This window comes from Pinus tabuliformis, chromosome 9 (assembly GCF_031772625.1).
Source record: "Pinus tabuliformis cultivar Carrire ecotype Pingquan chromosome 9, CPIR1, whole genome shotgun sequence".
NCBI lineage: Eukaryota > Viridiplantae > Streptophyta > Pinopsida > Pinales > Pinaceae > Pinus > Pinus tabuliformis.
In genome coordinates this window covers 1,395,165,335-1,395,175,874 of record NC_142307.1, presented here as the reverse complement: position 1 = coordinate 1,395,175,874, position 10,540 = coordinate 1,395,165,335, and the positions used below count along the sequence as shown (strand labels likewise).

General features: G+C 43.4%; 2 protein-coding genes and 1 pseudogene across 2 annotated transcripts; all 3 read left to right on the top strand.

The window, feature by feature from the left end:
• The first annotated feature begins 280 nt into the window (after positions 1–280).
• Positions 281–1,394, top strand: LOC149153742 (transcription factor bHLH118-like; annotated as a pseudogene).
• An 864-nt stretch (positions 1,395–2,258) lies between these two features.
• Positions 2,259–2,957, top strand: LOC149153741 (uncharacterized). The gene has a single exon (XM_089443909.1). It carries the CDS (start codon positions 2,259–2,261, stop codon positions 2,955–2,957), a length of 699 nt encoding a protein of 232 aa, XP_089300035.1.
• Positions 2,958–5,044: 2,087 nt separating this feature from the next.
• Positions 5,045–8,891, top strand: LOC149153740 (uncharacterized). Its single transcript, XM_089443908.1, has 5 exons — positions 5,045–6,001; positions 6,110–7,742; positions 7,773–8,117; positions 8,212–8,527; positions 8,615–8,891. Exons 1-5 carry the CDS (start codon positions 5,045–5,047, stop codon positions 8,889–8,891), a joined length of 3,528 nt encoding a protein of 1,175 aa, XP_089300034.1.
• The last annotated feature ends 1,649 nt before the right edge of the window (positions 8,892–10,540 follow it).

Genomic DNA, 10,540 nt, shown 5'->3' with positions numbered 1-10,540 from the left:
CTTCACAGGAAAGAGAGAACTATTCAAGCAGTAATCTCATTGCAAACGATTGTAGATCCATTCACTAGTTTGTAAATTGTTAGAAAATATTTTTTGTAATTTTCAAATTAGGCCTCTTAAGGTTGAGTTGGCCTCAAAGATGAGCATTCCTTCTTGGTCGCACTCATCAATTTTCTCTTATAATGATGTCGCGAACAAGTTGGATGTCCAAAGCATATGGAGTAATTCCAATCCATTAAGATCAATGCATTTTAGAAATAACCATCATGCATAAAAATTTAACTTGTTTGATAGTTCTAAAACCCCAGCAGGCCTTTCAAATCCTTCGCTAATGCAAACATTCAACAACTCGAGCCCTCTGACTGATGCTTAATCCTTGAATAGATTTATATTCTCCAACATGTAGGCATAAAAGGAATCGCAAATTGATTGAAAAAGAGCGACATAGAGAAATGAAAGTGCTTTTCTCTCAACTTAGATCATTGCTCCCAGAAGAAAATCTCCGACTGTGCTTTTTTCTGCTCAATATATAGGGTTTTGGGAAATTGATGGCATTCTCCAGGGTTTTATTCAATGAAATTTTGATATTTTGTTGTGCAGGGAAAATGAATAGTGTTAGAACAAGTACTCGAAGCTTTGAATTAAGTTTTCCATCTACAACAAAAAATCGAAGATCTTTCAGCCCAAAGAATGAAAATGAAGGTGAACTCTTATCAAAAGGAAAATGTTCCATTTGAGAAACTTTGCAATATAACTCTCCCATTTGGATAATTAGATTGAGAATACCTTGCAGTGAAAATGAACATTGTGGGTTCAGATGTTCAAATCTGGACAAATGCTCTAGAAAATGAGAATGTGTATTATGATATTTTATTGGCACTTGAAGAAGGTGGGCTTGAAGTTTTGAGTGCCGCTTCATATGCCATTAACAAAAATTCTTATCATACCTTACATGCCAAGGTAATCTCTTATCGTCATCACCACTGTAACATCTTCTTCTACGAATAGGATAATCTCAACACTCCATAAAAACACATTCAAAGCTTTTGTGCTGATAAAAATCCAAGGATAACAATTATTGATGATTTTATATAAATCTTTTGCACTGCTAAAAATCCAAACTTAAGATGAATTCATGTATTTTTTATCTTTCAGAAATTAATAAAAGTAGGACCTCACTTTATTAGGGTTACACAGATTTTACATGGACATTTCTTTCATCCAAGTCTCAAAGAACTTGGCTTCCCTACTTGCACTAAGCATTTTGATAATGATGTAGGTGTTATGATATCAATAATTTCAGAAATTACACCCTATACTAGAAGCTTTGCCAATTAATTAGCACTCAGCACACCGAGGATCAGGACGTAAGGACCACTGGAGCTCCAACATGATGTTTTGTGTGGAATAAACTCATTTTTTTAAATGTTCTCAATATGATATTATGCGTCTATGTTAAACAAAATAATAGATTTATCAGAAAAGATCGATTGGTAGTTGAATGCTTGTCAATATGATATTATCTGTGTATGTTAAACAAAATAATAGATTTATTAGAAAAGATCGTTTGGTAGTTGAATCACAATAGATTTATGAGAAAAGATAGGTTGGTAGTTGAATCACAATTATTTATGAAATGCTTATCTAGTTATAGAATCATTCAACGCTTATTGGTTAGAGTTGCATATTCATTGAGAAAGTGGATGAATGTTTTGACCAAACATAATATAAGTGGCATCCTCAGTATTTGTGTTATTTATTATTATTATTATTATATATAGCAAATTTTATTTAGCAAAATGGTCCATTTTACAACAAGATGTGTAATTCCTTTTCTTTCTCAAACTAAATTAGATTCGTGCCACATGGCTCCTCGCCCACCAATTTCCTAGTGATTTGAGATTATTCCAATTCTAATAAGTTCATATTCTAATTAGATGTGGAAATTAATATATAACCAAATTTTATTTAGCAAAATGGTCCATTTTACAATAAGATGGGTAATTCTTTTTTCTTCTCAACTTAAAGTTGACCCATACCATAAAAAAGGTAAGCTTAAAATTAAGTGTGAATGATTCTAAAAGTCGAGCTCTGCAACAAAAAACCTAATGGCAGCAAGGCGGTGAAACCCTTGGGGTAGCGCGAAGGAAGGGCCAGAAGGTCGTCAGTAGCCCGGACCAGTAGAAATTGGCAGAGAACCAAGCAACAAAGGTATGACAGAATATGTCACGAGGGGAGAGATCCCCTCCTATCGGCATATGGTGGAAAGAGACGAAGAGAGCAGCCAGGAGACAGAGGAACGGAAGAGCGCAGGACCAGTGCTAGGAACTTCCTGGCAAACAGGCCGCAGAGGAAAGTGCCTGCCATGTGCAGTGGAGAGACCCAGATTCGTGATTCCAGCGAATAAACTGGAAAATTACAGAAGCTATATGAGGGATCATGCCCTTATCTGCAAGTTCGTAGGAGTCTGGCCGTCGGAAAGAGATCTTACCAAGTGGATTCAGCAAAAATGGCAGCCCCAAGGCCACATCGAGCTCAAGCTGGGAGCGAAAGGCTTCTTCACGGTAATCTTCTTTAACCTGCAAGATAAGGAAAAGGTATTTGAAAATGGCCCGTATTTCTATTACAATGCCGGTTTGTTCATGCGTTTCTGGGAAGAATGCTACAACCCTGATAAAGAAACCTTTCTAGCTGTGCCTGTCTGGGTTCGCTTATTCGGGCTCCCCATAGACTTCTGGGACCCGGAAATCTTGGAGGGGATAGGAAACTCAATAGGCAGTTTCGTGAAAATAGCAGAAACCACGAAGAAAGGAAGATACACCTCGTACACTAGGATCTGTGTTTATATGAACCTAGCAAACCCCATGCCAGACACAATAGAACTTGAATATCATGAAGATGTTTGGCAGCAGAACATAGACTACGAACACATCCCATTTAGGTGCCATGTCCATTGACATCTGGCAAAGGAATGCCCGATAACACGAGAGGAAGAAGAAAGTAGAAGCCCCCTGCAAAAAAAGAGAGAGCCAACAGATCAGGAGGAATACCAAGAGGTGAAAAACAAAAGGAAAGTAAACAAGGAAACCCCCCAGAAAGGAAGGAAGGAAAAACAATCAGCCCCAGAGAAACCAAACAGCTTTGCAGTTATGCAGGTAGAGGATGAAGAGGAAGACCAACCCATGGAAAATCAAGAGGATAAGGGGTCGGACAGTAGTGAGAGCTGCGAAAGAAACCACTCAAAAAGGAAAGCCCCGAGCGAGCCAACAGAGAAAGGTAAGGAACAAGATGAACAAGCCGAACAGATGGAGACAGACCAAGAGACCAGCAGGGAAGATCTAAGTCAAGAGGAAGAAGTCTTAAGAAAACTTCTGAATGAATGGAAGAACCTAGATGAGAGGTTTATTCCGGAAGAACAAAAGAGGCTGTATGCGGAAACCTTCCAGCAATATAAAGCAAAACTTGGAAAAGGCAAAGCCTCACCAGAAGAATTCCAAGAGACCCAACAGGAAAGTAGACGTGATCAGCAAGGACAAGGTAAAGGGGCAAAAAAAAAAGAGGAAGAAAAAACCTTAAGGACTCTATCCAACTCATGGGCGAAATGTTAGTCAATACAGGGAGAGTGGTCCCACTATCAGCGGTATTCCAAAACCTATCCCAAGTTAACCAATGATTTTGACATCTTGGAATATTAGAGGCTTAAATAGCAAAGGAAAACAGAGACATCTGGCGGCAATACTGAAGAAGGACAAACCCCAAATTATGATTATCCAAGAAACTAAAATCTCAGGCCAGAAGATGGAGGAAATTCTCAATAAAATAAAACCGAGATATGAACATGTAACTATAGATGCCAAAGGGAGTGCAGGAGGGATAGTAATTATTTGGAATCCAGCAGAAGTCCTAACTGACTGGTGGATAGGAATGCCAAGAATCCTGACAAGGAGATTCAAGCTCATAGGGCAAAGTGAATGGGTGGCGATCTCGGTTGTCTACGGGCCCCATACCCGTGCTGATAGAGGCTTGTTTCTCAATCAATTGGCAAAGCTCAGAAATATGCACCAGGAGCAGAGATGGATCCTGGCAGGTGACTTTAACTTAATCACTTATAGAGAAGAGAAAAAAGGTGGAATAAGCAGAGAAGACCCGGAGATGGAAAGATTCAGAGACGTTCAAACAGAATTAAGGGTGGTTGATATGCCAACTATAAATGGGAAATTCACCTGGAATAACAGAAGAGGCGGGACCAAACAAATTGAATCAAGACTGGATAGATTTTTAATCTTAGAGCACATAATTGGGCTGGATATCTTCTACAAAGCCTCTATCCTACCCTCAATAGGGTCCAACCACTGGCCAATAAATCTTGAAATAGCCTTGAACAATCCAAATAGAAAGAGGCCCTTCCGGTTTGAGTCCTTCTGGCTTAGAGCTCCTGATTTCCTAGACAAAGTAAGGAGCTGGTGGCAGGATAGCAAGAGTGGAAAGGAAGGCCGCAGCAAAATGCACTCTTTTCAGCTCAGACTCAAAGAAATCAAGAGAAAAATCAAGAAGTGGAACAGGGAAGAATTTGGCAATATTCAACAGGAGCAAGGCAAACTCCAGTCCAGATTGGAAAGAATACAACAGCAAATCATCTCGGAAGGATGAAATGAAGAGCTGGCTGAGGAGGAAGGCAGGGTAATCACTCAAATGGAAGAAAGGCAAAAGTAGGAGGAAATTTTGTGGAAGCAGAAATCTCGGGTCCAATGGTTAAAAGAGGGGGAAAAACTCCAAATTCTTCCATAAAGCAATGTTGAGTCATCACTAGCACAACAGAATCTTCTCCTTGAAAGACAGTCAGGGAAACAGAGTGACGCAGCAGACAGAAATAGAACAACTCTTGGTGGAACACTTCAAAGGCATTCTCACTGAACCAAATGCAAACAGATCTGAGGACATAGACAAGGTTTGCCATCACATCCTTAAGAAAGTTTCCAGAGATCAAAATCTGGCTCTGCTCAGGGTAATCACCAAGGAAGAACTTGAAGAGGTAGTTAACAAAATGCCGAAAAATAAGGCCCCGGGTCCTGATGGCTTCACCATTGAGTTTTACCAGGTGGCCTGGAGTTTTATGGGGAATGACCTGCTAGACATAGTGGAGGAATCCAGGTGTTCAAAGCGCATGCACCAGGGCCTAAATGCCACTTTCCTGGCTCTAATCCTGAAGAATGGCTGCTCGGAGGAACCGCAGGGTTTCAGGCCCATTTCCCTATGTAATGTTGTTTACAAAATTTTAGCAACAGTCATGGTAAACAGGCTCAAGCCGATCCTGCCAGATCTCATTGCCCCGGAGCAAACAGGCTTTGTCAAAGGGCGGCAGATCACAGATGGCATCATAGTGGCCCAAGAAGTGATTCACTCCTTGAAAAACTCCCGCACCCTAGGCATGCTTATCAAACTTGATTTGGCTAAGGCGTTTGACCGCCTTAGCTGGGGATATCTGGAAGGAATTCTTAAAGCCTATGGATTTGACCAAAGATGGATAAACTGGATCTTATCCATGGTTGGCACTCCTGTGATGTCAATTTTATTAAATGGCACCCCCACCGAAGCCTTCACTCCCTCCCGCGGGCTCAGGCAGGGAGACCCCCTGTCTCCTTTTCTCTTCATCCTAGCTGCGGAAGGCCTGGGTCGGTTGGTTAAGGCTCAAGTCTCCAGGGATCAGCTAAAGGGCCTTCGAATCTGCGGGAATGATATACCGGTTTTGCACCAGCAATTCGTAGACGATGTGATGCTATATGGTCAAGCCACGCTGAAGGAGGCCCAAAGAGTCATCAAAACTTTATCTGAATTCAACAAAGCTTCTGGGACGGAGATTAATAAGGACAAATCAGAAGTGTTTTTTTTCAACACCCCGCAGGCTGCCCAAAGATTCTTAGCGCGCACTCTGGGCTTCAACATCGGAACCTTCCCGTCAAAATACCTGGGCATTATGTTGCATGAGCATCAATACAGGATGGCTAACTGGGAACTTCTAATCAAAAAAATCTAAAATAAGATGGAAAACTAGACCTTTCGCTTGTTGAATGCCCCAAGCCGGCTAATCCTTCTGAAAGCTGTTCTGCAGGCTATACCAATTTACCAGATCTCGTGCCAAGCTATCCCAAAGACAGCAAGCCAAAAGTTGGTCGCTTTGTTCAAGAAATTCCTCTGGCAGGGCACCAGCAAGTCCAGAAAGTGGGCCTTAATTTCATGGGAGTGGCTAAGTCGGCTCCCCAAAGATGGCGGTTTAGGGCTTCGAGACCCCTTCGTCCTCAACCAAGTCATGGGTGCAAAGCTCTGGTGGAGGTGGACTCAGGGCGGCCCTGACCTGTGGAAGGTGATATGGGAAAGAAAATATGATGCGGCAGGGGAACCCGAAGGAAGACTGAGAAGTGAGACGGAGATTAGAGGTTCAGCAATCTGGAACCTGGCGAGGGGCAACAAAGACCTGATAAGGAATCACAGTTTTTGGGAAATACGAGTAGGGGACAAGGCCAGGTTCTGGGAGGAATCATGGCAGCAACGCGAAAGACTCATCCATAAGGACAACCTTCACGACATCCACGCTTTCACGTCCCAGGCTGAGGCAATAACCATCGGCAATTTCTGGAAATCAGGCGAAGAAGGATATTGGCGCAATTGGAAACAGAAAGAGGATTGGGAAGGGGCCCCAGAAACTGACAGATGGAACGAGTATTACACAGAGATGGCATCTCGTAAAGTAGCAAGGAAAACAGGGTCCGACATTCTTAGATGGGGTAAACGAATTCAAGGTAATTTCTCAATAGCAGAAGCCTACTACCAAAAAGTCAATCAAAATCAACAGCCAGAAACCAAACAATGGAAAAATCTATGGAAAATCAAACACTGGCCGAAAGTTTCATTCTTTGTTTGGACTATACTCCACGGCAGAGTGCTTACCTGGGACCAGATGCAGAGGAAGGGGTGCCAAGGTCCATCCCGCTGCGCACTTTGCAATTCCCAAGAGGAGACTATGGAACATTTGATGAACCAATGCACAGTCAGCAATTCCCTGTGGGAAAGTCACTTCAGATTGTTTGAGCGCCGCCACAGAAATTACCGGAACATTGTAAACACCATAGCAAACTGGCCGAGAAAACCTTACCAAAATCTGGTGGTCAATCGTGCATGGCTCCTTTCTGCCGGGTTCCTGCTCTGGAACATCTGGAAAGCACGGAATGGGGCAATCTTCAAAGTGGAATCCAGATCCCCAACAGCCATATGGGAACAAACCACCAGGAACATACGTGAAACAATCCTAACGGAAAGCTGGAAGGACGAAGACTGGCAGGCGTCGCAAATGGAGGAGGCAATCCTGAAAAGACTTGAGGTAAACCAGAGTATGTTAAATGGGGGTGTCAAAAGAAAAGACCAGATCAGGGAAGTGGCTGAAAGCAACCAGTATCGCCATCCCCCGCAGGGATTCATAAAGCTTAATTTCGATGGCGCCGCAAAACATAACCCGGGAGAGGCTGGCATTGGGGGAGTCTTCAGAGACGCTGGGGGAAAAACCCTGCGAACCTTCGCGATGGACTGTGGGGAAGCCTCAAATAACGAAGCCAAACTGCATGCCTTGAAACGAGGCCTGGAAATTGCACTACAGGCTAATTTCAGGAGACTCCAAATTGAGGGAGACTCGAAGTTGGTGGTAGACATGGTCAGGAAACTACAACAGCAACAACCAGTGGACAAAATCAGTAAGAGCTAGAGAACGGCATGGCTTGTAGGAGAAATCGGGAAAATCCTGCCCAGAATCGACTACCTAATTCCGTCTCACATTAGACGATCTGGAAACAAACCGGTGGACTGGCTCGCGAACTGGGGCAGTCGGAATCGAGGCAAAGAGATCGACAATGAAGGTCTGTCTCAACTGCTCCTGGAGGAGAGAGACCGCCTCCAACAATTGCTTGACGTCGATAAGGGTGGTAAAGGCAGGCCCGAGGCGAATGGCCAGGATCAGGCGGCACGCAGCAGCTGTGGGGAAAGATCGCAGCGGATGGGAACGGACAGCACATCCGTGGGAAAGGACAGCAGTAATAGGAATGATAGAATCGGGCAGATGACGGGGCAAGGTAGGACAGGTCGAGGGGACGGAGAAGAAGCGAGAAACGAAACATCATCAAGGAAGGATCTGGAGTTAGCTTGGGAAGTCGGGATAATTGACAGAGGAAGGACGACAGGTGGCACAAGGAGTACAGAAAGGTTACGGCAGGAGCAGCCGGGAGAATATTGGAGTAATGATGCATAAAGCAGGTCGGTCAAGTCACGCCTCATCCCGAGATAGGGATACAGGGCTGTTAGTCAGAAAATTAAATGGCCAAGTGGAGGCCCGGTTGGTAGGACAGCGGGTAGATAACAACCATATGCCTAAGGAGGCAGAGGGAATGCTCATACAGTTTGGTAAGAACCATGAAAAAAAGCAGAAAGGTGACAGCGCGACCCTGCGACCAGGCCCCTTCCCCGGCTCCGGCAAGAAAAGGTGGTATGTTTTCTATCATCCCTGTCCTCTAGGCGTTATGTTAGCTAGCAATTACGTTATCCTTGTTTGACTAGAAATGTTCCACCCCAGTGAGCAGAATATTAGTAGTAGAACTGATAGTGGCCTTCCCGGCACTCGGTCGAATCTCCTCTTTCCCTCCAGAGCAGGGGAGGCCTTGCATGGCGATAGTTCTGGTTCCTATTCAGAGAGATGGGAGGCGAGGGGGGCTTTGTTAGGTCTCGTCGTGCTCCAAGATGGGTACCGCAGCCCCGGCCATATCTATTCCCTAGATTTCTTTCGTGGCTCTCAACACGGAAGCTATCCTCACCAGATGGCTCGGTTTGCTGCGCTTCGCCACGCTGTCTAGCGCGGGTTTTCTTGGGCTAATGAGAGAGGGAGGCAGGTCTTAAGCCGCTTCGCTAGGAGTGTTGTTTTAAGGGTGCAGACTACCAGCCATGCTGAAGCTAGGATGGTCAGCGAGTGGATTATGACAGTGTTTCAACTCAATAGCACTGACTTGTGGTTTTCTGTTGTGATAGGTAGAAAAGCTCATACAATTTCAAGGTCCCAGGTCCGTGGCAAGATGGCACCGAGGAAGGCTAAATCTGCAAAGAACCGGGAAGATGGCACCAGTAGCCATCTGAGCAAAAGGGGCAGGAAGCCCGACTCTGAAAAGACCATGCACACGATAAACGCGTACATGGTCGGGATTCCTCTGGAGATCCACACCCAAATCAATGGGTGGGAGCGAGAGCTGCAGGATATCAGTGATAACAAAGAAATCCCCCATGAAGATTGGGAGGATCTGATCCCAGACCCAGGAACCACAAGAGGCAGAAACTCCATGTTCAATAAAACGCTTCAGCATTACTGGATTATGAAACATGTGGTTGGTTGGGCTATGGAGGTGAATCAGGCCGTCCGTGAAGAGGAGGACAAGGAACGCAAGCAGGCTGAGGAGCATCTCAAAATCCAGCTGGCGGAAGAAGCAGATAATATCAAGAATACTCTCCTGAAAGAGATCGCAGTCGTCCAAGTCCAGGCAGCAAGAAACCATCTGTTGCTGAAGAACATGGAACAAATGTTGCTGGACCTAAAATGGGCCATAGAGCAGAAGCAGCTGAAGCCTGGTACCAGCGCCTCAAAGCCTGCCCCGGTCAACTCGTCGGACAAGGATTAGCTAAGCTGAGTCTTTTCTTTTGTTTTAAATGTTGATAAAACAGAACTGTGTCTAGTTGTTAAGTCATGCTCCTGTCGTTAGCTTAGTCATTAATAGACAAAAACATGGTTATGACAGGAAAAAGGAGCAAAACATTTTCAAATTTTGGTCAGGTTTTGAGGCCGAAAGGTGGCAGTCTAGTTTCTTGCGGGCAGACCCGCCACTTGAACTTTAGTATGCTGTAATTTTGTTTTGTCATCTGGAATGAAGAATGCCTAACTTTACAAAAAAAAAAGTTGACCCATACCCTTTTTATACATGGTTACTCAAGTAAATGTGTACATTGGAAAGGCATTCTCCGTGTTGCAATAGTTTTTTTGTTATATTTATAAAATGTTGGCTATATCAACCACATTAATATTTTTAATGTTGTTGTACTAATTATATTTAATGGTCTCAATACATTTGAGTAAGAAAATGAAAAGCAACATATCTTGACAAGTGTCGAAGGATTTAAAAAAACACCCATTTAAAACCAAAACCCAAAATAGACCATAAACAATATTTATAGGACATAATCCAAAAATTAAAATTTAAAACCAAAACCAAAAATAGACCATAAACAATACTTTATAGGATATAATCCAAAAAGAAGGATATGATAATGCACAAAAGAGGTGAACTTAACAAAGAATTTGTAATAGCATAAATAAAAAATTTGAGAATATTGAGAAGGCAACACAAGGAGAGTGATAAGATGGTCCAATGTCTTCTTGCTTAGTGTTCATGCATTCTATGGATAAAAAAGTATGACATCTAGGCTAACTATAGCAAAATACATATTTGGAAAAAGTTTC